This window comes from Diadema antillarum, unplaced genomic scaffold (genome assembly GCF_040938485.1).
Source record: "Diadema antillarum isolate AM-2024a unplaced genomic scaffold, OU_Dant_1.0 scf00000139, whole genome shotgun sequence".
Taxonomy (NCBI): Eukaryota; Metazoa; Echinodermata; class Echinoidea; order Diadematoida; family Diadematidae; genus Diadema; species Diadema antillarum.
The window spans coordinates 639,495-667,488 of record NW_027271028.1 but is presented as its reverse complement, the minus strand read 5'-3'; the positions used below and the strand labels follow the sequence as shown (position 1 = coordinate 667,488).

At 39.2% G+C, this 27,994-nt stretch overlaps 2 protein-coding genes across 2 annotated transcripts; one reads left to right on the top strand and one right to left on the bottom strand.

Annotated features, from left to right (window-relative positions):
- Nucleotides 1–882: 882 nt before the first annotated feature.
- On the bottom strand, nucleotides 883–18,158 carry LOC139721158 (uncharacterized). Its single transcript, XM_071632488.1, has 6 exons — nucleotides 18,062–18,158; nucleotides 6,269–7,379; nucleotides 5,274–5,449; nucleotides 2,294–2,713; nucleotides 1,644–1,740; nucleotides 883–901 (listed from the first exon to the last, which is right to left on the bottom strand). Exons 1-6 carry the CDS (start codon nucleotides 18,150–18,152, stop codon nucleotides 883–885), a joined length of 1,914 nt encoding a protein of 637 aa, XP_071488589.1. The 5' UTR covers nucleotides 18,153–18,158.
- Nucleotides 18,159–19,516: 1,358 nt separating this feature from the next.
- On the top strand, nucleotides 19,517–27,423 carry LOC139721121 (uncharacterized). The gene is made up of 4 exons (XM_071632451.1): nucleotides 19,517–19,577; nucleotides 21,026–21,281; nucleotides 22,740–23,400; nucleotides 24,591–27,423. Exons 2-4 carry the CDS (start codon nucleotides 21,049–21,051, stop codon nucleotides 27,156–27,158), a joined length of 3,462 nt encoding a protein of 1,153 aa, XP_071488552.1. The 5' UTR covers nucleotides 19,517–19,577; nucleotides 21,026–21,048; the 3' UTR covers nucleotides 27,159–27,423.
- Nucleotides 27,424–27,994: the final 571 nt, after the last annotated feature.

Genomic DNA, 27,994 nt, shown 5'->3' with positions numbered 1-27,994 from the left:
GTTCCAGAAGAATATTTACACTCGAAATTTAGCTTGTTCCTGGATCACAATGCCAGCAGCTTTTTGAAGTTTCTTGCTTGAACAAAGAATAAAACTTTACTCAACCGGCAAGCATCACAGGTTGAGCAAATACACAGGCACTTCAACTGTCACATTCTATAAAAGATCTATCCAGGAAAAAAAAATCACATAACTGTTTCACAAAGCATGACAACAGATTTATATTTCAACCTCACCTTTCTTGCCGACTTCTCCGATATTCATTGTCATATCTAACAACATAATTTATCATACCTTTAAAAAAAAACATATCAGCTTTACAATCTAAATCTTTCTAATTTGAGTACAGGCAGAAGTAAAGCAGCTTCTAAAACGACCGTTTTCAGTGTTATTGCTCTATTTGTTTGCGTTACATATCGCGTTTTCGTTAGAGCCACGGAAATCTGGCAATATTTACGCCAGTAAATGAAATGTAAAAATTTATACACACAATGTTCACATCAGAATCAACACGATGACACACCTATTTTGTTTTTAGTGTGTATTTTCTTGCCTTAAGCCATTGGTGATCAGGTGGTATCTTTGCGAAGCTGTTAACTTACTCATTGGGCAAAATGAAATGGCGTAGTACAGCTGGTCTGTCTCATTATTTTCAATCTTATTTTCTGACAGGTGCTTAGCTGTCTCAAGACAAAGGGACTGAATCATGTCATCCTTTTCTTTAAAATACTGACAGTCATTGCCAGATGCAATGATTACAGGTACCATAACATTATTCAAAATACTCAAGACTGATTGTTACCGTTCGTATGCTATGGTAATTAATGTGACTAGCAATTACTGAATTGAAAAACTGTCCACAGTCCGAAGGTTCTCGTCTTTTCAGTGCTTCTTCTTGAACCTGGTGACAAAGAGAGGAAGAAAAACATATCATCGGTTATCAAAGATGGCATATTTGAAGTGTAAATACCCTACTGCTGGCAACAGACTTAACTTCGATACATGTGTATTGGTATTGCACAGCATTATTATACTTGATTGTGTGACACTGCACCGAGAAACTCTCCTACGTACAGTTGACGTAGATCTTCATTACACCTTGAAATAGATCTAATCTAACAAATGTAATAGACTAATTTATGTAAATATATATATATATAGATTAGTGTCATTATCATCACGATTTGTTGCTAATCATAATCATCCTTACCATTGTTATTGTTATAAGAATGATTAAATTACAATTATTATTATCATCGTCATTTATATCACGATCATTACAACTTCACATTATAATCATAGTATAATCTACTCATCATCATGTCAAAATGGATTAACTGCCGGTTAACTACACGGTCCTTATCATTACCAAGGGAAAAGGGTATCAAAGCAATTTTGAAACAAACTACGATAACAGTTGTTTTCTGTATACAAGATGCCAATTAACTACCTCGAACACATTTTGCTCATTTCCTTCAAGTATTCGTTCGTTTTTGCGCTTGGATATCAGTGGGGTTGGGGCGAAGTAATTTTCCAATGTCAGAACTTAAAAGAGAAGGGACAACGAACTTGAGACAAAACTTTCAATTACACCATTCATGACCAATATTAAATAAGTGGGAATACATGGTATCCAAAGTTACCTGTATACTATGGCAAGTAGGATGACCAGCATGACTATGAAGACGACGGTTACCGGGGCAACGGCAGCGAGGATGAGTAGTCCCAGGGTGAAGCAATCTAGAGGAATACATCAATATGTGCAGAATTTGTAAATCCTCCTCCTATACATACCTATACTGATGTCAGGGTAATCCTGTTTGTCCTTGAACATAATTATATTCTGTTGTCTAGAAACATTTGCGATTATGGGTACAGATTGTTGTTTTTCTTGGTACCGATGTCACTTGAGTGGTCCGTGGATTTTAAAAGATAATACTTGTAATGAGATGCGTCATGAAAACAGGAAGAAGAAAACAGACAGACAGAACGACAAACAGTAAAGTTAAAAGGTCTGAAACTTATCAACCTTACTGTCCATAGTTATAACATTTTATCGGGCAATCAGTATGTAGGTGACGTAAGTGACTCAGATGAGATGATAGACTGACACAGTGCATTTCTGTCCTCTCCGGCATTACTTTTTATATTTTAATACTTTGGGCTCATGAGAATGAATGTTTCATTGATATCTTGCCCAATAATCATGTGGTCTTTGTATAAAACATTGGTTATACTTTGGTCTTTAGGTTACCAAGAGAGATGAAAAAAAAAAACAGTTTGGTAGACTCACTTTCCGGAGGAGGAATCATGCCCGGTCCGATGGGGTTGAAAGGAACCATGGGTACGAACGGCTGTCCAGGGTTCGCAAACGGGTTGTTGGGACTGATGGGATTGAGTGGGTTGTTGGCCGGGAACTGGCCGGGTTGTGTCTGGGCTGCTCCGGCGTTAGGGTCGATGGGTTGCCCAGGGAGGATCGGTATGTTTGGATTCATTGGCTTGCCACCGGTGAAGAAGTTCCCAGGTAGGAAGGCACCGGGTTGGCCACCCGTGGGCATACCAGGAAACATCCCGTTGAAACCACCGTAGCCTGGGTTGAGGCCTACGCCAGGCTGGATGGGGATGTTACCAGCCATACCGGGCACATTGCTTGGGATAAGACCCGGCTGAATAGGAGGTATAGGGGCGGGGCACTGGAACTCCTCGATCAAGCCTGGATGAACAAATCGTATAAAGGGGGGGGGGGATGAAACAGGTTTGATTCATGCTTAACATGTACGAGAAATATGAACTCATGAAAGTCCCAACCCACCTGTTCATAGCAGTATTGCAGAACTTCGTCTTTTGACTCTTTTGTTCTTGCAAACTGTAATAAACAATCCAGGTTCCGTAAACTAACATTATCACGTAACATGTAACTTAACATATTATTCCTGAGTTTCAAGGACACTTTTACAAGGTGAAAAAATGGCATCTTTCCCACCATACTTGAAAGTGAATAGTTCATCCCTATAAACAATCAAACATCATCCTGCTATGGCCAATGCCACCTGATTTACCTAATTTACGTGATGTTGGAATTATTTCATGAGTCATATCACTTTCAAATATTGAGCGGATTACGTAGACATGTATAGTCTTCTCGTCCAGAAAAGCGAGGTGACTATGGGTGACTTTCCAAGGTAACAGACACTGGTGACTTCCCCCTGTTTATGACTAAGAACATCAGCTGCTAACCCTCTCCTTACATGGGAGGCGAAATTGGGTTTCATGTTAAGACATCTTTCGATTGTGTTGGCCTCCTTCATGTATCAGGTACTCAAAATCAGTCTTTCTCTTCTACAGTTTTTTTTTTCTAAGCGGTGACTTCTGCACAGCAGTAATCGTACAAACTCTATTCAGCACATAATACTCTTTGCGTACTTGATACTCGCTAATGAAGGGTGTTGTATTACAACAGTGTGTGAGAGTTGAGATTTTAGGGTCATAAAAACAGACAAACAAACAAACGAACGAACCAGTGAAAATGAAACGGCTCTTTGCTCATGACATATCTCTCAGTATTCCACACGAATAACCGTGCTCTACGTGTATGAACTATTAAACTCGGAATTCTGTTTTGCCTTGTAGAAATGTCTTATAAGATATATAAAGAATGCAGGCTAAAAAGTTACTGTCTCTTCGAAAGAATCCTTAAACTGAAATGACTTTAAGACAATGCTTCCTTGATATAGGCCTAATGTCTAAAATGTCTATCTTTGCTACGTTAATTTGTGAGGACACTAAGATGTCACATCTATAGTTTTTAAAGGATGGTACAGTTTTGGTGGAGATGAGAATTGGGCTTTTAACATTTTGCGAGATACCAAGAAAACACTTATGAAATAGTACAGAGCATACCATTTTAAGAGGAATTCAAAGTTTATTTGACGAAAATCGGGTTTGGAATGACTGAAACATCCAAAAGCAAAGTAAAACAAAGCGATCGTAATAAAGTGTGGGTCCCACACTTATTAGAATCGCTCCCATTTGGATATCTCAGCCATTTCAAAACCAATTTTCATCAAATAAACGTTGAATTCCCCATGGAATTACCATGCTCTTTCATATTTCATAAGAGGTTTCTCATTATCTCACCAAAAAATGTTAGAAACCTGAAATTAGGTCTCAACCAAAACTATACGATCCCTTTAATAAGCCTCTATGACAATTATTTCAGTTTAATTAAGTAAGATTATCAGATAAGATTACAACCATATAAAGTAAGTTTAATAATAAACAAAAAATCAGATAGGAGAGACCATCGCATTGTTTTTATCTCAACCGGAGGAGAGTTATGAATCATTATGGTTATTATTAACCCTAAATTATGGTTATTCATGACTATTCAGAATCAAAACGAACTGGAGTCCATGTTAGACATCTGTCGACGCACATGGCGCTGGTGTATCCAATTAGGTGCTTGCCTATATAGTATCTCCTTGGTGTAACCGGCCGTATAAGTAGCATCAGTTTCTATAAATGCGCCTGTTTTGTCACTAATCCTCACCACCCACAACCACTTCCTTAGCCTTGATCTTTTAGACTTCAATTACTCATATTGTCTTTATCTCCCTCATCCTAGCAACACACATCCTACGTCACACCTGTTTTCCATGGATTGCAATTAAGCACATTTTGTTTCTCTGCATTCAAGAGATTGTTGTATCATGGTTTCGATATTGACATTTACCTAGAAACTGATGAAACAGTTTGGTGAAATTCAAGAACCATGTTGCATGCTATACTGACATGATCATAGAAATCATTTTTATACTTTTGCAATTTGCACAAAGCACATGGAATACGCAGTCTTGCCCATTGCTTTCTAGCCAGTGTATATAAGAATATCTCCGCATAGCCATCGTTCCTGTATATTATGTTCTGCCTATTCACATTTTCCCTAAAATATTGACGTCTTGAAAGCTTTAGAAGATGTAACAGAGACCGACATATTCAACTCTCTTTAAGATATTATTTGTAGATGATAGTATTTTGCTGTGGCTCTGACCACAAAACGAACGAGGTCACTCTTCAGGGGCGGATCCAGGAATTCTGTAAAGAGGAGGCGCCTTTACAAAATGAAAGGGGGGCGCACGCACCCCTTCCCATTTTTCTTTTTATTTCTTTTGTTCTAATAAAAGATAAGGGGGGCGCCCGGTGCGCTCCCCCCTGGATCCGTCACAGCTCTTGGTTTTGATAAAAATATGGAACCTGTTGTCAATGTAACGCACCTGTCATCGGATCTGTTCTGGAGCAGAGAAGTGTGCGGAGGTTGTATCCAATGGGGTATCCATAGCCTGATCCCTGAGACACGCCATGTACAATGGCGGTAAATCGAGACATGAAGGAGGGGTTGTGTAGAGTGTGAGGGACGTTTTGTATCGTCAGGGTCCGATCCGCTGTGAACCTAAACCATAGGAAGTTCCAAGGGTTAATACTTCCTACAGCGTCACACATGACAGAAATGAGTTCGGACTTACAGACATTTCAGGACCAGATATGAACAGGACGAGAATTCTGAAACTTCAAGTAATAGATCAGAGGCCTTTCTCACTCCATTATTCACCAGAGGATATTGATATGTGAGAGTTCCTTTTAAAACATACAATGTTACCTTGTCCTTGTAAAAGACAAAAATCAACGTCACAGACATCGATAAAGCAATATTCTGAATCCCATCCTCACCTGGTTTACAGAAAAGTATTTATGTGATGCAACATTCTCAAGTATAGTTACCTAGTCCTTCACTCACAACAAAATCAGAGCTGAGAGCTGGATGACGTGCAATGGCTGTTTTCAGTTACCTAAAGAAAGGGTACTGCCACAAAGTTGTTTGTTTATCATTTACCATCGTTCTGCTGTATTGGCGTCACATCTCCATATATTTGGCCAACAGATTTCGTTCGGGAATCCATTTAAGAACCCACCAAAAAAAAAAAAAAAAAAAAAAAAACCCTGCAACAAAACGACATAATCAAACTGCACCTGTGGTTTATGCCTCTACGTAGATTGAACCGTTTCTACAACTCATGACCTTGAGGCCACTTTCTTTGTATTGGGTCTATACTTTTTTTTTCCACGGAAAGACAATGAAACCTTTTAATTTGCCAATGCTGTATCGTGTATATCCTTACGGAATTCAATGGCATAATATGGAATTCCATCAATTCACCACCTTGTAAATATTTTCGTTACCATATTTAATAAAGAAACTCTACTATCGTACCTGATTGTCTCAGTTGCCTTGGGTAGCTTCAGATCAGTGCTCATGACCAAAACGTTGTTCAGACTTATGCTGAACAAGTCAGCAGAAGTCGTTGATATCGACATGAAGCTGAAGAACATGTCCTGCCCTGACTGGGCCAACGTTCCAAAGGTGGTCATTCCCTCCATGTACTGCTCTACAGGTGGGATGATGGTCATAAACGGATCACCCCAGAAGTTAGGGTCCATTCCCTTGCCGTATTGTGTCACGAGAAGTGGTTTGTTGGATACGAGGGAAACTGGAAGCTGGGCGTCCTGGTTGAACTCCCTAAAGGAACCTCTCTGACCAAGGGTGTAGATGGTTCCAGCCAGATGAACCTTGGTATTTGGTCGTGCCGCGATCATCCTGAAGACGTACCCAGTTCTGTTTAGAAGCGGAAGAAGCGAGAAGCGTGTGCCAAGGGTAGAGACTGGTGGCAACATTTCCACCAAATGATCACACCTCTGCATGCTGCTTGGGACCCTGGTACAGGTGGCTCCTGATACCACGGACACAGCCTTGTCAGCCATAATGTAGGTTCCTGTCAAGTCTTTGGGACACCTGATCTGCATAGTCTGGGCTGCGTTCAGATTGACGTTGATGATCTGTCCGGCGTTGTACCACTGTCGATTGTGGAGCACCCTCTGGGAGGGTACTACCCTGATGCGAGTTCCTTGCTCGGTGCCAGTAATGGTGAATGAGGACCACTGACCTGTGACGATGTCATACGAGGCGATTATATATTCCTTCCCGATGGCATCAGTTGGAATGGCCACAAAACCGTCATTTGTCTTGGGCATGACGCTAGCCGCGTGAACCGTCACTTCCAGGTTTGAGGTGATCACGATGGTTCCGTTCTGCGGACCTCCTCCGTTGGCGGCCACTGTCCCTGGAAGACTCACCGTCTTCATCTGGCGTTGGGTCAGTGTAACTTCTCTTCTAAACTTGTATCCCGGGACATTGACCATAACCCTGGCCAAACCAGGATTTGAAGAACCAATCATCAGCTGGATCTTTGAGGGTATGTTGAAGTTACTCGGCATGGCGAATATGAACTCCCTACCTCGTGTGTCCGGCTGTTTATTGCTAAACGCTGAAGACAAGAAAATAACAGAGGGAAAAACATATTCAGCTCATGCACATAATATTTTGTGATAAATTGTATGTATATAATCGATAATATATGAAGTTGTTGGATCTAAACGCTGACCGCTAGGTGAATGTCATAAAATGTTTTGATGCACAAACAAGACATCCAATAGGTTGGGTTGAGAAATCAAGTTTTTCTCAGTCAAGACGATGCTATGACAAAAATTTACTTTTAATCCTCATTCTCCTGTTTCAAATATATCTGGTACCCAATGTTGGGTGTTGAAGCATGATGAAATTTCGCACGCAGAGATAGTTAATTGATGTATTTCTGGATGTGATGAATAGGTTTTAAATGGCGTCTCCAGTTTAGATTTTGAGAAATAGTCATGTAACATCTTACCCATGTCCAACTAGACCAGGTCTCCCATATCATGCATATACAGCACTAAGATATCCATAATGAGAAAATTAATTGTCGTATCGGTCTTCGTACATAACAAAAACTTGTGATATGCAACTCATATGCTGCATTTTGTCATTTTCTTGAAAGCTTGTATACTCTGTGACAATAAAGCAACTTATACAAGAAGAAGGTCATTTGTATCAATTTGCGTACGAGCTAAATACAAACTGGCATATTACTCCCAGCCAAACACGCTCTTGGAAGTTATAAAGTGTATTATTGTAATGAATTTTGAGAAGAACTTGCCACCTAACAGTCTGAATAACGTAACATTTCAAAAGTGATTTCTACTTCCGAAAGTGTCCTTGACGACCTGGGGAAATAAAACTTAAATTTTCAAATCAATGAAAACGAATTGGATACAAAAGGCATTAGGATACATGCACTAACCACGGCGCCAACACTCTTCACGGTTCCCATGTATGTTCTTTATCATGGTCATTCGAAAACTGAACTATTATGTTCGTTTATTTGCTGCATTCATTCTGCAATAAGCAGGCTCTTCGTCATGCTCGTTGATTTTTTTTTTTTCTGGAAGTTGGAAAGAGTGCAAAGATTGTGCTTAACTGGAATGGCCAGTTTCGCGCAAACGAGTTATTATGAAAGATATGATAATGATAGGTGAGAAACATTCCAAAAAAAGCTTATTAGCGACAATAACAACAACACACGTCGTGTTTTAGTGGCTCATCTATTTCTGAAGCTGACCTTGATTTCCTAGTGAGTCAGAACTGGTAGGAGACAGTGGGAGGGCACCTAGAATTCAGCAAATGAAACATACAGGGATTTCTCATGATCTCCTCGTGTATGTTGGCCCAGATGTGGGGAGTACGGAGCATGTTTTACAGTGGAATCTCAGTTGCTAGTAAGACATGACTAAAGACTGCGGTGGAACAAAAACCAATATAAAAATGACTAAAACACATGCTGCTTTCTTTCTAGTATAGACTTATCGACAACCAACATTAAGTCTCACCGCACTGAAGTTCCACTTCCTAAACTGGAATTAACGGAGCGGTTATATCTGCGTCTACAAGCTTTCTGATCGTAAGCTTTAATTTGTGTCATTGTTATTAATTGGGATACCACTTCAAAAAAGTGGGGTTCTTAGTGAATAATCACTCGCAAGAGAAATAAATTGAAAGATAAGACCATGATGTTGAAATTATAATGTAAAATGATTAACTATGTTCCGACAGACAGCTTCAAGGAATTAGGTGTCCTAACAACGTAAGCTTAGATTATTCACTGGTCATTTTAATTTCAATTTTTCAATAAAGTACTGGGCAAAGTATTAAATCAAACATTTCGCTTTTTTTTTGTATCACTGGTACTTGAGTTACGTTATCTGGCAACAGACGGCTAATCTCGTCAGACTTCAAAATACAGGTAGCTATAGTAGAAATCTGTAACAAAGATTAGCTCATCCAGCTGAGAGGCGTTCTGAGCGAAATACAGCGGTATGAGGGAATTTGGATATGACGAGAATCGACCTTTTCATCCTAACGAGTACATTTATCCACAGTCCATAACAACTACAAGCAAAAGTCTACAGATATGCCAATTTTGTGCCGGGTGTCACCGGTTGAGATTGGTAAATTGGAAAGCAATTTCTGGATCTACTGTACCTCAGGACGTTGACATATTACTATGTTGAGTTCGAGATTTTAGAAAACTTTTCTGTTTCAAATGAATTACAAGAATGCCACTGATTGAGACGTAATTGAAATTTTTCTCCCACCATTGATTCAATCTAGTCATAGATACTCACAATTTGTTTTGGCCGAGTATATAATAATCTATGCAAACCTACTAGTAATTGGTAATTAATGACAGTTGTTGGCTAATTGTTGTCTAAATAATGCATCGGGACGACGCATCACTGAACCATGTGCCATATCTTCCGATAATATACTGAGATGGTTTTTCGTACATTTAGAGTTTTTATAGTCACCTGATAGTATTTCCATTCTGACACAAACAACCGATGTCTTATGCAGGAACATATTACTGTGGACCGTTCGTAAATCGATACTGATCAAACATTATTTTGATAGTCACAAATGAGCAGTTGCTTGCTAGTGTTGTTCGGCATGATATTGTGAACTGATAATGCAAAATTGAGGCTCCAAAAAGAGACGTACCTCCATAAAAGTTGAATCTCTCTTCACTAACTGAGTATCTACAGCAGGTAAATGCATATATATGAGGTAATGATTACTATTTGCAGCTGACTGCTGTGGTTTATGCGAGTCACGCATTAAGATTATGTACTTTCTCCAGCTCTCCCCCCCCCCTCTCTCTCTCTCTATCTTTCTCTCCTTTTCTCTCTCTCTCTCTCTCTCTCTCTTTCTCTGAGATGATGAGAAAGATTATATGATTCTGGTATGCTGAATTTTTTATCGTGCGATATTGGAATGTGATTCTCTCCTATTCAAATAAAAATACATTAGTTTGCAAATCGCTGAGGCACAAGCAGCAAATGTAACATTTAGCCTTTTAGAATGTATCGTAGGCATCTTCACACACCTGTTCCAAAACAGAGGAAAGAAGAGAGATATAGCTTTAAGAGGTTCGCAAGGGGTGCAACAAGGGGTGCAGAAGAGGTACAAGGAAGGGAGGGGCAGGGGGCAGTCTGGCAATTCGCTCTGCTCATCTCTACCATCTCAAGGCTCGATATAGCTTGGGCACGTGCTTGCCAACATTCTGTGACAGGGTAATGACTACGCAGTAATGATCGTCACCGTCACAATGGGTATGTGACTCATTCAGCATGTTGGCATGGAAACCATCGAAAGAGCCCCCAGCATATTATACAAGGGTTCAGAAAACAGGTAGGTTTCTTGAATAATTGTGAAAGGACACCCACTGTGTATCCAGACGTACAGTAACAATAAAATCAAGTTAAACAAAGAGGATTGTAAAAGTTTGGTCACAATCAGACATTAGTTGAGAAAGTTAAGAAATGTGAATTTTTTCTCTTTTTTAGGCAACAGTGATGTAGATCATACAATAATTATGCAAATTAGGCGAGTTGGCAATGTTATCGCCTCAAAACTCTCACAGGATTTGTAGACAACAGTGTCTGGCTGATCATGCGACCCATCACAAACATATCCAACATTAAAAAAAATGTCACATTACTATGTCAACTATACTCTTATGATTTGTGCATACCTAACATCACAATTTTAGCGAATATCAGCTTGAGAGTCCATATAAGGCTGTAAGGAGACTTGTGAAGTTGTGACAACATTAGACCTATTTTTTTTTCATCTTATCTTTGAAATGTTACTGTTTCAACACAACGTGTTCAATCATATTCTTTTTGATACTTCCTATTTGTGTCCTATTTCAGCAACTTTCTCAGTTTTGTTTTTCTGACTTTACTTTCTTTAGGATAAGTTTGAGTGGATTTCAACCTTATTATCTATCAACATAGCAGCTGTATGTTGAAGAAATGACCACTCATGCGTCCAGTTGTTCGCCTACTTAGTTTAATGTTTGTTTGTTTTTGTTTGTTTTTGTTTGTTTTTGTTTGTTTTGTTTTTTATGAGCAATGAGGGAGGGTTCAAGGGACATTTTTTTTTTAATATTTTTTTTTTAAATTTGCGATTTTTTTTCTTTACTATATATAGTTTCTAGGTCGATTTGTCTTTCATGTACGTGACATTTACATATATCTTGTTTTGGCTGTTCGTGGAATGTCTTTATGCAAACTTTTACAGTGACATGATCGCGTATGAAAGGTAATGTTAAGTTAATGTTTGTCGTTTTTAAAAATTGAGAAACCATCTTTTTAAAGAATGGAATGAAAAAAACAAAGGTTCTTTTATCCATGTTTCTGTTTTCACACGTCCCACCTATACTGATATGCCGTTCCCTCTTCTCATAGCCTTTATTTTCCCCCGTGCCTCGATCCCAAACCTGAACTATAGTCTTTGTCTGACATGAAAACGTCACACTACGTTTCCATGCCTACCCGCTGAATCCATCTTGAGTTCCGTCCAATCACTGCTCGTTTTCTGAGAGTCTGTCAAGCAGTTTGGAAAGTTTGGTGAAGGGTGGCATAAGAGCAAAGGAAGACTATTTTTATTTTCATATTATGATGATGACGATGATGACATCAAGCGGTTTTTCCGTTTTTCATGATGTTTCAGGAAGTTACAGGGTCAAGTTAGATGTGTCCTACTTACTCTCCAGGCCAGTCCACTTCACTTTGCCTCACAGTAAAATTAGTTCCAATAATAAATCGACTACTCCCACATCTTTACAGAGATATTAGAGCTTTGCCGTGCTGGAAATCTGAGACGTAATTACGTTAGCACGAACGATTATCAGCAGAGAAACGTACGCTGTCAATGGCACTGTGTTAGAAGTATACACTTATTTCACTGAACAGTGTACTGTCGACTCCTCTCGCAGTACGGTCACATGTTTCTGCATATCCCGGAAATCAACTCACTACGTGTTTTAGAAATAGACTCTAATGAAGGTTTTTGAACGGAGACTTAAATTAAGCCTCATTATACGGTCTATGCAGAGCCCCGCACGATCCTTTTTTTTTTACGGACGTCTATCATCTATTACTCGAGAGGGAATTATTTTGGCAGTCGTACTACGTTGCATAGAGCCCAGGCAGTGGCGAGCAAAAAGTTAATGAGAAGTCTGCTCGTCATCTCAGCCAGCAGGCCGGGAAAATATCCTTTCATAATTCCAAAGTTTCTGTTTTTCAAAAGAAATATTTATTACTCATGAGTGAAAGTTGCTTGAGAGATATTCTCAGAAAAGTAATTGCAGATTTCGATCCGAGACCTCCTACCTGAATGCTCAGGTTGCTATTTACTTAATCACCTCGACATTTAACCTCTCAAAAGATAATCTCCAATGGAAAATAAAGATAAAGCATCGTCGAAATCACTTATCAAGATTCATTTAACTGTTCTTAGTTACCTCGAAACCTGGTAGGAACGGAAAGTCAAAATATGTTTAGGCCTATACGGTATACAGCATCATTACAATATTGTTTGTTCGGACCTAATATCGCATTTTTCCATTTATAAAGATTCAAAATTCAACACATCGCGACTCCCTCTCCCCTCCTCCGAGTAAAAAACAAAAACAAACAAAGAGATGGACACGCGACACTTGTAGACAATCCGTTCAAAAGTTGTGAATTTTTAAAGTATCTGCGCAATCACTGCTGGATGAGTAGACTTCTACAGTGTATGATGTCACATGCGGAGAACGATGTAAGGAAAATAAAAAGAGAAATTCTGAAAACTTTCCTTTTTGAATAAAGTGCACCTTTCTTCAACTTGTGACCGACGTAAGTTAAGGGTAATATTACCCCCCTTGCCTTCTGAAAGAGAGAAGTCGAGTGTTCTTTTGTTATTCGAGAAAAGTGAAAATATGTTGAATTTTCTTTATACTTTCTTTATATCGTTGTACACATGTGACACCACAAGCTATACTAGTCTTCTCATCCAGTCGTGACTGAGCAGAACTTCAAAAATTCATAACTTTTAAACGGATTATCCGATTTTCCTCAGACTCTCACTGATGTGTTCTACTTATTTTGCTGCATTCACTCAATCCACATGTCTATGAAGGTGAACTTGTTCTTTAAGTCTTGTTGAAAACGAGTTGAGAATTCGACGCTATTGCTTGAAATGACGTATTAGAGTTTAGAATATTAGCTTTTAACTATTATTACCAGATACAGCTCGTGATTCAATGTGGTAAAGTTTCTTTAACCTAAAGACTGGGTTGCCAGCACGATTGAGGGATGAGCGAAAAAAAAATCAATAACACTTATGGTAAAAAACAACAACAACAACAACTTACGTTAAAAGGCATAGATCCCTCTTGTATAAATATTTTTAGTTTGGTATTATCTTTGCGTTCGTGTCAGCGGTTTGCCCCCAATACGGAATCAAACTGCGTAGACTGGTCTTCTCATCGCTGGTAGATAAACACAAGTAATTTTTCACAGGAACATTCCATCCCAGTATCAGCTATTTTATAGGTGACATTACAGTATGAATATATACCACCTCACGTAAGACAAATGCATGGTGATACCCCCCCCCCCCCCCACCCCACTTTCTCCGATGGCTACCATAGCATAATGATTATTACCGTGATAAAATGGCAAAGGAAAAGAGCTGGATTTATGAAAGTCGAATGAAAAGAAATGACGAGTATAGAAAGAAATAAGGAAGAGAGTGAGAGCATGAAAGAAACATGTACCATGACATTTATATATGTATACATTTAGTAAAAAATGACATATATGAAAAAAGTCATGCCATCGTATGAAAAAAAGTCATGCCGTCGTAGCGCAAGAACTGTATATATTTAGAGCACGAGACATCTGTGATAGAAAACTCCTATATCTGACGAGGAGCGGAGGAGGACCAGGGGAAACAGATGAAAAGTCGTCTTTGGCTTTTTATACATCTGTTCATTTCATTCTTTTCATATTAATTTGTCGCCTCATTATCGATTTCTCCTTCTTTTATGTTTTATCCTCTCTTCCTCGCTCTTCCACATCACTCTGAGTCTCGGTTTACATCTATACTGTCTTCCCATTTCTCAGTGATCATTTTTTATTTGAATTTTCCTTTTCACATAATTAAATGAAACATCATTCAAACTCGCATCCAACTTGATATTGTCTACTACTGTAAGCCGGTACGATACATGTACGTTGTATAACGCTATGCAAGACTGATGATGGGATATATCCAAACAGGTACCTCAGTGACCTTACATGTCTCTCACCTGTTGCGTCTTAGGTGTGGTAGCCCCCCCCCCTCCTCCCCCCCCCCCCCCCAGGTTGTGCGCTTTACAAACCCGCATGCGATAGGTTTGTACTTTGGAGTAGTATCTTAATTATCATCTATACGAGTTTGATTTCGAATATTATAAATTTTTATATCTTATTCGTGCATCCCCAATCACAATGATATAATCACCGCTATAATCAAAGGAGAAATAACTTTGGATATCTTGGCACGGAATCCAATCAGATATAGGTTATCTAAAAATGGCCAATGACATAACTCGTAGTCTTAGTAGAAGTGAGGCACTGATATTTTTGTTTGAGGTTCTACGAACTTCAACGAAAACTTCAACAAAGTTTGAAAATATTGGACAGTGTTATCTGCGAAAACTATCAATAAGATTTATCATGATGGTTTGACTGTGCCTGAGAAGTAAACGAAACTTAGTACAATTTATGCTCCATTATATTCAGTGAATTTGTAGTTTTTGTAATTATGTGGTTACAAACTCAAATTATCTGGACATCTATTATTGAAACACGCAAGCCATCCACACCGGTCCGCTTTTGTCAAACTGAAGGCCAAACGGTTAGCCCAGACCAAGGAGATTTACTGTTCTATGTTTACACCTCGATCGCTGTCTCTTGTGACAAGTTATGTCCTCACGTCTTGCTGTATGCTTATGGACCGAAATGCATGGCTGCTAATGCCCTACAAAGATAATAGAGAGTATACGTATAGCGTCGATGATAACATATATTTGACCTTGTTTTCTTTTGGGTCCTAATTCTTTTTTGGTACCTTTTATTTAAACGCAATAGTCGTCATTACGTTGTGCTCCAAATAAACCGATATACAGTAGTCGGTTTTCCTGGAACCTAATGAATAAAATGCATTTTGGAAAACGTCTTTGCTTCAGTAACCAAATCTGTGTTTTAATCCTGAAATTCAGAAGAAAAAACAAACAAACAAAGAAATGACTTAACACATGGAAATTGACCCCCCCCCCCCAAAAAAAAAAACAACAACAACAACAACAAACAAAACAAAACAAAACAAAACACACATTGCCGTTTCTAATGTCATCACTGGCAAGTTAGCACATAATAAGCACATAAACAGTCAGACAGATAGATAGGTATTGGTAGGTAGATATATACTGAGCAGATAGATAGGTAGATAGATAGATAGATAGATAGATAGATAGATAGATAGATAAATAAATAGATAGGCAGATAGATAGATAGATAGATTTTAAATGGATAAAAAGATAGATAGATAATAAGATAGATAGACTGATTCAGAATGTGAAGCAGTAAATTAACTATTATGCACTCTCATCTACGACGCTTATTCTTCTCAATGACCTTCATGACAGGTTAACGATTAACGTTTACTTTCTTTGAGAACTATTATGATCACGCGCTGTAACATACATTAAAACAAGCAACAGTGTCAACTGACTTTTCGTTCGGTTACACAAAGTTAAAGATCTTGTGGACAATGTATTTCCTGACTGGATTCAAACACTGAAAGCCCCCCTTTCCTGCCTGTGTATACTGAATAGTTAGTCATCTGAGGCATGAAAGTTGTTAATGTCGACAGCGGATTTATCAATTAAAACATCGCATTGAGTCACGGGAGTATGGTTATCGCCTCTGTGCACGCACACACAACCACACACTCAGAGACACGGCAGGCAATCAACTACACGTCTTACTATCCTGCACAGCTCCTTCATACATAATGAAACTAGGGCTGGTGACATTGACCGTCATTTTGTGCTCCTCCACATCGACCTCTAGGGCGCGATGAGGCTGACCAGGGCGAAACTTCTTTTTTCTATTTTTGCTATTGAATTAAATGCTGTATTTAGACACCATTTAGGCAAACACCAAATTGCAAAATGTATATGACGTGAAATCTTTTGCTGTGGCTTGATTCTGTGGAAATTTGCTGAAGACACAGTAAGACGTCGAAATTCTGTGACCACGCCTTGGTCGTGGTACATCGAATGCACAATAGTACAGACGCTTGAAAAGACTTAGCTATATAGCTGCTTGAAATGACCTACGAAACTGAATTCAATGCAGTTTCGATGAGCGTCATAAGGGAAAGGAAAGACAATACTTTGTAATTTTGCCAAGATAAAAAAAAAAAGAATACTGGCAAGATTCGTTGTACCGCAAACGATATTTACGGCAGCTGCAGCCTATGTGCTCTAAAACGCACTCTAAACAAAATGTCTTGTGCATTATGCTCATGTTAAGAGTATTTTACAATAGCCGCACAAAAGTAAGACCTTTTCCGAGACCTTCGCATTAATGAGTGTTTTTCATAGTTTGTTTCCAAAGAATCGTAAATGACGGTCATGGCGCAAATTACACAATCTCTATACCCCCTCCCCATGCATTGTTCGGTTGCTCCCACAGAGAAAATCGTTCCCTTCAAAATTGAATAGGAAATGAGTAATCGGACTTCATTAACACAGAAGTGGGAGACGACGGAGTCGTATTATCAGATACATGTAGGTCGATCAAAATAAAAACTAAAACCAGCCAAAAAGGTATTTCGGTTACGTGGAGTGCCACTGGAGGCTACTTTTAGCGAACTCATACAAACTAACAATCTACGACTTCGTTTTTACTTTCGAGAGTGGATAATAAGAGCGGTACTCCACAAATGTTTCGAAAGATTTTTGCCACGTCATAATTACGTTACAGACCAGAATGCGTGTGTTATTGCTCCAAGGGGATCATTGGCACTAATGATTAAAAAAATGATAATAAAATCATTGTGGCTTGTCTAAGAGTATAGGCACATGGCAAGAAATCCATGCATCTAAAATAAAACAATTACACCAAAGTTTAAAATTTTGCTTCCATTGGAATGTGCATTCTTATATTATTTCCTAATATCAGTCCACTTTTATTTGTTTATTGTATTGTGCAATGAACTGTGTATTATTGCATATATGACATTTGTTCGTATCTTAACTCCACATATTTTCTGTTTATTTTATTGTTATATTTTGTTTGTGAACTCATATGCAAACAAGCTTCGCTGATCACGGTGTTTCACCTCATGATGAAAAAATGTATTCAATTCAGTTCATAGCTATTTTTGTTAAATTCTGGTAAAAGTTCCAAATGAATGTAATGTGTTATGACATAAATGCTCAGTGATTAATTATGTAATCACCATGACGCACTCTAAAGCTCTTCATTATATGTTATTCACAGTATCCTGGACGAAACAATAATAAAACCTGACTATTAATTTTTTTTTTTGAAGCGTCACCCTGGCTCGAAACTTCGTGATTACTACTCACATAATTTTGGCACTTGTCATCGGGTAACTCTCGAACACTAAACTGGGAACAGAGGAGCTTTTCCTAAAACATGCCAAAGTACGACAAGCAGTGATACTCACTCGGGTTCTGTGGTAAAATTGGCGCTTCCTGGGCCATTACTAGTCCAACAAGGTGGATGAGCACCACCATAAAAATGGATAAAGTCCGCATTGTCAAATCCAGTTTGTCCCACAAAACACGACTTCAACACATAAGACGGATTCCCCGTCCTTATAGGAATGTTGTAATCTTGAAAGATTCCTTTTTTGTTGTTATTAGCCACTATTTCGCCATGGATCCGAAGTGAAAATATCGTCCAAAGCTTTCCCTCGAAAGTTGTACTCTTCTGTGAGTAGGTTTATTGCACATTGACGCACAAAGGCAGGAAGAGTCCATTCGTGTGCAGGGGGTAACGTAAAATTAGTCAGAAGATTACACCTAACAGAACCCTGAGACTGTCGTGTCTGCGTCATAACACAGGTCATTTGAAATTCTTCGCGAAGTGATAAAATAAGCATCAGAGGAGATCAAAAGACTAATAAATTCTGTAACCAGTGCTAGAAAATATAACGTTTAATCAAGAGAGCTAATAAAAATGAACTCTTGTCTTATTCATAGATTGTACACAGGCTGCGAAGTTTCCTTCGTTATATAGCTCCATCCATGAAGATGAACTCATAATATGACCATTCTGTTACTGTGTCGCGGCAAACGTGGCGGACAAATTACCTTAACAAGTGTACTTAATTGTTTCGCTCGATTATTTTCTAGCATCAATGACGTCATCCAGAACAGCGACGAAGACTGAAAAATAGTGGTTCCTGTGAGTATCCACCATTCATTATATGAGGCATTGTCGTAATCGAGTTAGACACAATGGTTTACTTTCATCATTAAACTCAGCTCAAAAACTCACATCTAGGCCTACTTTTCCCCTGTCACTTTAAACTGACTTTGTCACCTTAAAAGCGCGGCTACAACAATCTAATGATTATAAGGATTGATACGTAGCTACGTAATTTCGAACACAACCACAGGAAATCTGTGTGGAGTAACCATTCTTGCAAAAAAGTTCATGAATGAAACCCCGTGATTTGACCCAGGTAATCAGAAACAACATGACATGCTAGTAAGCAGTAGGCTGTTTTAATGTTCTTTTGATTTTGAAGTGACCTTGTATTAGGTGCCTAAATATTGATTGGACACAGTATGAAATTATCAGATTAATAAAGTCTAATGTCTAATTATAGTACTTCTATCGTCAACTAGCTTTCAATTGGCACTGTTTGATGTACAGTGTGAAAATCAAGCACTTTTACTTCTTTATGGAAGAAAGCTGGGGCCTGTTTCACTGACATAATATTGTTTTTGCCTTCGCATTAATCGAGTTGCTGAATGGGGAAAAAAACAACAACTATCAACGAGGACAGTTACAAGTTTGCATTTAGCGCCCTCTATCTGCCAATTTGCGTTAACGTAGTGTCTCTCATGCATAGTAGACACTCTGATGAGAAAATGGCAGGATGAACATTGGGAGAAGACGTATGACGTTCCAAGCATGATAGAGAACGCAGCTGAATTCTGTTGACCGTGAAGGTAATTCTACTTCAAAATAATATCAGTGTACATTTTGACACTCGTGTGTATGATATGGAGGTGAGAGAGTTGTAACCTAAGTCGTGGATCTTCAGAATTATTATGATTATACGGGAAATCCTTCTGCTGCTTTCAGCGGTCACGAAACATGTTCGCGTCGAGACACCGCCCCGAGTTCTGGCTGGTGCGAACTGTTGACAACACCGTCGGTGGTAATTCGTCTATTGTATTGATGGCTGCATGTTTTCTCCTGTGTAGATGTAGGCTGTATAGCCTACCTGCTGAGCTGGGCCCTAAAGTGCATGATTACGGAAGTCCTTGTCTTGGTTGAGCTGTTTGTTAGCGTTTTAGTACCCATCTACAAGATCAAGAAGTATGTATATGATCACACAGGCACAGCTGTAACGTTAGTATTAAAAGCTGTGGTGCCTCAGAAATATCAGCCTCATGACGAGTGGCTCAGGAACATTTGTAGATTGACCATTTAATGTACTCATTAGAATCTCTATACTACTAGTACATTACTAGGTAGGATACCACCCTATAACCGGTACCTATAACCGTTTGATTCACAACAAGATGGTGATGGTCTCCCCCAGCCTTTATTTTTTCCCCCCTCTCTCCCCCCTCATTCTGTTCCTGTCTCGACCTCACACTACATGTAGCATTCTCTATCTCTCAACATTCATCATTCCACGCCTCCTCTCTTCTTCTATACCCTCTTAATTACTGTTAGCTGAAAGGGTTGTGATATATGTCAATAATAGAGGATATAAGGTACTGTACCGTACATAGGTATCTTTAACCGGGTTTGATTTTTTTTTTTTTTTTCACTCGGCTCTGCCTTTGTTGTAATATGATTCATATTATGTATGTATTGTCAAGTACTATTGTAATGATGATTTTTTTGTTGTTGTTGTAATGATTGTATTTTGTTTGTGTTTTGTTGTCTCACTGTATTGTTATCCCTGAAAATCAGATGCAATTCAGCCATTTGGCTGCAAAGTTTGATCAATAAACCATTCATTCATTCATTCATTCATTCAAACCATTCATTCATTCATTCATTGAAACCATTCATTCATTCATTCATTCATGGTAAAGTTGGAAGAACAACAATACGACAGTGTTATGTCAGAACTCTGTTTTATCAAAAGATAAAATCGATTTTAGATTTCCTTACGACACAGGCTGCCATAGACTTACAGTTGAAATCAACTTTATAATCAATTCTAACTCTTCATAAAACAAGACCCAGGTATCTTAGAATGTGTTTAATATCTTATGTAAAGGCGTAATACATTTTATGTCTAGATGATGTGAGACAAATGCTGACAGTGATATGCAACCGTGATGATTACAGTCAATCAAAATGATATTGTTTTGCAGAGCCTTGTGGTAATTTTGTTGAAAGCTTAATTCAATTAACTCTATTTTTGTATTTTTAGTGAAAGGTGCGGTTGAGAACAAGATGCGAAAGTTACGAAGGAAACCACCACAGATAGCTGCTGTGAGCCCTGGGCCAAAGCCCTCGGTGTCATTAGTTAGTAACACACCTAACCTCAAGCCTGAGAGACGGAGGGAATGCCTTACGCTCAGTAAGAAGGACTCGCCACGATGGCTGGTAATCAGGGACAAGGCTGGCTGCAAGACAAACATGGAGCTGCTCCGCTGGCTACTAACTCTGGCAGAAAAGCAGCTTGGGTGAGCAAAGCCCATAAAGTCTCAAACTCCTTTGCATCAAATGCCTTTTACATAGGGTCCCTATATGATGCATCAGAATTGGATACTCCATCTATAACTAAAGAACTTCCATACAGTCAAAAGTCAATGATCAGAATGATAATGATTAGTCAGTATGTAAATTTTAGTGAATAGTTTGAGAGATCATGATACATTAATGACTGCAAGCTCTGAACTGTGAGTATCAAAAACAGAAAGTGTACTGGTCAAAAAAAAAATTGTAGTAATTTGTTTTTTTTTAATCCAATGTGTTTAAATTTGCAATTTTCATTATGAAGTTTTCATTGATGACAATGCATGATGCACAGCCAATAATTTTTTTAGAGCACTTTGTAGCAACAATGATGTGCACTGTTCATTGCAGAACCTGTAGTCACCCATGGAACTGATGGAAGACAGGATTATACTGCAAGAGTTTAGAAATGCCTTGTCTGCTGCAATCTTTGGTAGACTACCATGAAAAGCCTGAAATTATAAGTTTACTGTGTATATCACAAGCTGTGCCTTTCATGAAATTTAAGCTGAATTATGTATTTATTCTGGAGCAAGCGCCATGAGCACCTGACTTGGCGGATACCGGCGCTATACAAGACTTCATTATTATTATTATTATTATTATTTGTTTTTGTAATTGGCAACAATGTAAACTCTTGTAGGACTGACCTAAATTTTAAAGTTAGTAAAATCAGTCTGCTATGTTTCAATATTCTGGAAATGATACTTGAATGAAGGAGAAGGAAAATGCAGGCGACTCCACGGGACTGGCATTTTTCTTTTGTTATACCAATATTTCATTATAACATGGCTCGACACTAACCTTTTTGTTTGGTGGCCCGATGGGGCCACCAAAATCCTAAATTTCAAATTTTTGGTGGCCTGAGAGAAAAATTTGGTGTCCCCCCCAAAAAAAAAAACAATAAAAAACATCAAAAGTCCTTTTTTTATGAGTCAAATATTTAAGTTTATGATAGTAAGAATTAGAAGTTGGACATATCTACTCATGAATAAACTTCAACAAACTTGCAACACTCACTCTCAGGCACTCATTCAGTCCTTTTCATCCATCCTTTAAACAAATTTAACTGCTAATTTCCGGCGCAAAAGTTACGAATTTATTGACATACTTTTCAAAAAATTTTGGTGGCCCGAGGCGGGCCACCAAATTTGCCCTTTTTTGAAATTTGGTGGCCCGACTTTCATTTTTGGTGGCCCCGGGCCACCGGGCCACCGTTAGTGTCGAGCCCTGATTATAACATATTGATGATAATTTTGGGACCTGAATTTTAACTTCATTATAGTGAGAATTTCATTATAACTGTTATAATGAAATAATGGGAATAAACTGTACTTGCCCTTAGCTTTGACCACAGAGAGATTATGAAATCAAGTTTTTGTGATTGTCTAATTCTTCCCAAACAGGATCACAGCAAGATGTGCCCTACAGTTACCAGAGAAGGGAAAGAAATCTGAGAGAGACAAATGTCTGCCTGGCCCTGAAACTGAGAAAGAAGAAGTTGAATTAGAGGAAAAGAAGAATGTGAGGACTGAAAATAATGAAGACATGAAGAAGAATGATGTCAAAAGTGAGCAAACTGTGTTGCCTCCCTCAAGCAAATTGCCTCATACTACAAAGAATACCAACAAGAGAAGATCATCTCCACGAACAAAGAGTCCAAAGCTTACAGTGCTAAATAAGAAGCGCAGCACATTGCGATCATCTGTTGTTCGTAAAAAAGGAGACAGTAAAAACTCATCCACAAATGTTCCTTGTAAAGATGATGAAAATTCTCTGCATGTAGCAAATACAGATTTAGACTGTGGTATTAATGATGCTGTTGATGGCAAAACAAAGCAAGTCAGTAAGAAACAAATGACACCAAGAAGCAATGTGAAGCCAGTGAAGACAAAGTCAGGATCAGGAAATCATGAAAAGAAGACTTTGTTAACCAGGAAGGAGGTGAACCTGAGATGTTCTGTACGATTGCTGACAAAGAAAGTTAAAAAGCCAGAAGAATCAAGGATGCAGCGATATGCCAGGAGAGGAGGTGTGCTTGTTGCTCCTCAGGAGGAGCCTACTAAGGTAGGTTCAACTCAATTCTTTTTACTATGAATTTGTTTGTTTGTTTGTGATGTTTTGTCTGAATATATCAAATTAAATATTTCTTCTTCAACAGCATTCTAATTTCATCTATGTCTTTGTCTTGAAATGCATGTACTGAATTATAAAGATATTCAAAAGACTTGGAAAAAACAGCACCAAAGGCATCATTGCTTAGAAATACATAAAGAGTTTCATAAATGGTTTTAATCTTGCAAAAGTATACTTACATACATGTTCCTACATATAATTACAATGTATTTTTGTTCATTTATTTTGTGATGGCAAGCCAATAAAACTTTTTTAGATATAAATCCTGTCTGATGTTGCAACATTGTCATATCAAAGGCAGGATTTTCTGTCATCCTCGACACGCTGCATTTTATGTTGTTTACTAATTCGTATCAACTGGAGATTTAATTAAAAGATGACTCAGTACGTCATTATCTACAGATTTTCAGTTCAGGGCTGCTGAGAGGCTGATGTACGTGTAGATATGGATACTGTACACTCGTAAATATTTAGATGCAGTACAGTGCACTCACGTTATAATTAACATGGTTATAATGAATTCTTGTTGCAACAAAGTAAGAATTCAGGTCCCAAAACTATCATCTATGTACACTTGTACATGTATCTTTGTATACTTTACCGTTAAGTTATAATGAAATCTCGATATAATCACAGGAAAACGGCAGGTCCCAAGAACTTCATTAACGGGAGTGCACTGTCATGATGAAACTCTGGTCCTCAGATGCCTCTTATTATCATGATTATTTTTATGTTTTCTTTTTGTTGCAAATCAGATATGTTGGCATTTGCTAAAAAGAGCAGCAATGAATGCCTTGAACCTAATACATATTTTCTGTACCAGCTGGTGATAATTTGAAGATGTATGTACTGACACCGAGAGAATTTGCATTGCTGTACTTTATATTTGTTTTATGCCGTCATGTAGTAGTGGCGTACAGTGTAATTAAAATGCTTCATAGTTTGTGTACTTAATTATTGATCATTCTGTAGTAACTTGGCCCATGTTGTGCTTGACTTATTGCTTCTCACAAAAATATTTAGTACAAACTGGAAGACCGGATTTATTCATTCTAAAGCAGTCTCAGACCCTAGACCCTTCCTTCACGATAATTTGTCATGTCCCTTGCTTTTTTTTACAGAAGAATAACCGCAGACTGAGAGCTCAGGACCCATGTGATGAAAAGCTGCAAAAGGAGTCCTCAAACTCTGCAAGAAAAGAGTCTTCAGCAAGTTTCCAATGTTCAAAGTGCCCTAAAACCTACACAAGGGAATCTTCAGTAAAGAGACATGAGAAAACTCACAGGAGAGACAGCTTTGTGTGTCAGGACTGTGGAAAGTCATGTAAGTCAAGTTCACATCTCTGGGCTCACAAACAGCGCACTCATATCCGAAAGTTCAAGTGTGCACACTGTCATCGTAAATTTGGCCTTGCCGATCAGCTGGCCAAACATGAAAGGACACATACAGGGGAAAAACCTTTTGCTTGCCAGAAGTGCGACAAGTCTTTTGCATCCAGTCAGATGCTCAATGACCACAAAGAATGCCACAGTGAAGGTCGCCCTTATCTCTGCCACGAGTGTGGAGTCTCATTCAAGCGACGTGACGCAATGTTGCACCATGTTAGAAGAAACCACAAACCTCGAAAATCTTTTGACTGCAATTTGTGTGAGAAGAGTTTCAAAAATAAGAATTCGCTAACCAACCATCTAGAATTTCACCAAAATGTAACGGAGGGGAAAAAGCCTTACAAATGTGACATATGTGGCAACGTTTACACCACTCCCAAAACTCTCCAGGGCCATTTGAACAGGCACATGCGGACAGAGACATTCCAGTGCAAAGTGTGCCAGAAGGTCTTCCGCTGCAGGCACCATCTGATCAGACATGAGCTGGTCCACAGAAAAACCAAACCTTTCACCTGCCCTGAATGTAATCGAGGTTTCACTCAGCACTCAAACATGATGGTCCACCGGCGCATGCATACTGGTGAGAAGCCATACCAGTGTGACGTTTGTGGTGAAAAATTCAGGCAGAATGTCAGTTTGAAGACACACAAGCACAAGGCGCATGACATCAACATGTGGAAAGACAACCCACCACCTCCTAATGTTGGACGCCCTGTTGGCACGGGCACAGGAGCAAAAACAAAGAAGGAACACAAGTCTGATAAGAAGAATGCTGATTCAGAGAAGCCTGTCTTCTTAGAAACAAGTGAGATATGTGGTACACATCAGGTGCAACAGGATGAAAGCCACCAGACAGCACAACTACATATGACTCAATCCCCACCAGATCAGCCAATGCCACTACAGCAGGTTGCAACTCAACAACCACTAGAAAAAGCTGTGAAATCATCTTCTCAGCATCACCCTCAAGATGGGAGTGACAAGCAGCAACAGGAGAAGTACTTACTCTCAAAGTCACAGCAAGCACAACCACAGCTGCCATTACAACAGCAACTTGTCACACCACCACAAAATCTTCAAGAGTCTCTTCAACAGCGGCAACAACCTGAATTGCAATACCACAACCAGGTTGAAAACGAGCCTTCCAATCAAGTTCAGGAGCATCAATCAGAACAACAAAAGCAGCATCACAATGAACAATCTCACCAGGAACAGGAGCAAGGTTGTCAGAAACAGCATTACCAGGAGCAGCATGATCAAGAACAACCCCAGTCACAGCAAGGTCAGGCACGACATCATGAAGAGCAACATCTTCAGGGCCAATATCAACAGGAGCAACCTCACCAGGAGCCTCATAATGAGGACCAGCAGCATCAGAGGCAGTATGACCAGGGACGACATCATCAAGACCAACTTCCTCTTTATCAGCAGAAAAATGGAGTTCCACTGGTGGACCCCTTGGGCAAGTCAGAAGAACACATCACAACTTCCAACTTTAACTCACATTACAGAATGTCATCCAAGTTATCCACTACTTGGTCTGTGCCATTATCTCCTGCATCATCTCATCCCAGCCCTATTATCCCACCTGTGGCAAGCAACAATCTTACAAATCTTACTCAGTATTTGCCTCCACCATCTCCTCACCACCATCCTGACAACTCAATGCCACTCCGACAATCCCAGTTTTCTAGCAATACACATCAGCATCTGCAAGCCTTGCTGGAGTACAATCCACCTGTCACAAATAGTGCCCCCATCTTACACCCTTCCCCATCTATGCCTCACTCATCACTCCTAAACTCCTCTCTTTCACAGACCTCTCATGTTCACCCACACTCTGCCCCAAAGACACACCTTCAAGGATTGCACCGCTTCCCCAAACCACCCTTTGTAAACTTTCACCCCCATCCCCACCAAACTCTCCTCTCGTCTCCCCAACCCTCACCAAATTCTTTTAACCTCTGTCATACACCAGACTTAACCCCACCTACCGATGGCACCATATCATGCCCCTCTCCCAGTCCCCTGACTCCTCTCCTTAGCTCCCCCCTCACAGCACCTCCTTCCCAAGACCACCCAAACTCTCATTCTAGTCTACCCAGCAGACCTTGGAGTATGTCCCAGCATGAATCGAGCAACCAGCAAGCTGCCATGGCTCTTGCCAGCATGCACTACCCCCCACAGATGGGGGCCCAAAGTCAGCCGAGATTGCCCTACATGGGGTATGTCAACCCATCCATGCAGTTCTCCTTGCCTACTCACCCAGGCTCATCCGCTGAACAGAGATGGAACAACTGATACATTTTGCCAAACAGTCACTGAAAGAACCATTTTTGTCTTCACTGCCAATATCACTCAACTGTCATATCTCACCTGTTTATTTGTGATCATATCTAAGAGATCAAAATGATTTGTGAGTAAAGAACTATCATTTCAAGGGATTGAGAGCTGTCTCCTTTACAAACATAAAGATGCAATGATTCATGATTACTCTAAGAAGAGAAGAAAAGTGAAGGGGGTGATACAGACTGTATGTCATGTTGTAGGCAATAAATGCCATGTCACATTATTCATGTAAAGTGATAATCTTTATCAACATATCGCAGAAAACTAGTTAATCATTCCACAAAAGTGAATATGATGCTTTAAGTTAATTTGCAGACTCGATTTCCCATTTACAAAGGAAGAATTTGTTGGTTTAAATTCATTAATCTGCCGAAGTATCAGAAATTGTTTAGTATGCATGCATGAAATAATCTCTTCTTACCTGTGCACACATGTATGTAAATCAGGCTTGAGTGTGTTTGGATACATGAGAGCAAAGCAGTCGTTACGAGGAGGCAAGTGGAGGTAAGCAATAGTGGAATCATAAAGCAGCCACCTTGCCATGAATCTTACAGTCTGGATGGGTTCGAGAGGTTGCCAATATATCGGTACAAGCAGCGACATACATTTGTACATGGCAACAATTGGTGGTAAGACAGGTGTTGACCCAATCTGTGACCAATAGACCCAAGTTATCTTGCCATAGATTTCAACTGTTTGTACGATGACTGTCTTGCTACAATGATGCAATTATTTGTAACCAGTATTGCCACCTGTGACAACTCATGTCAACTTTTACAACCCATTTT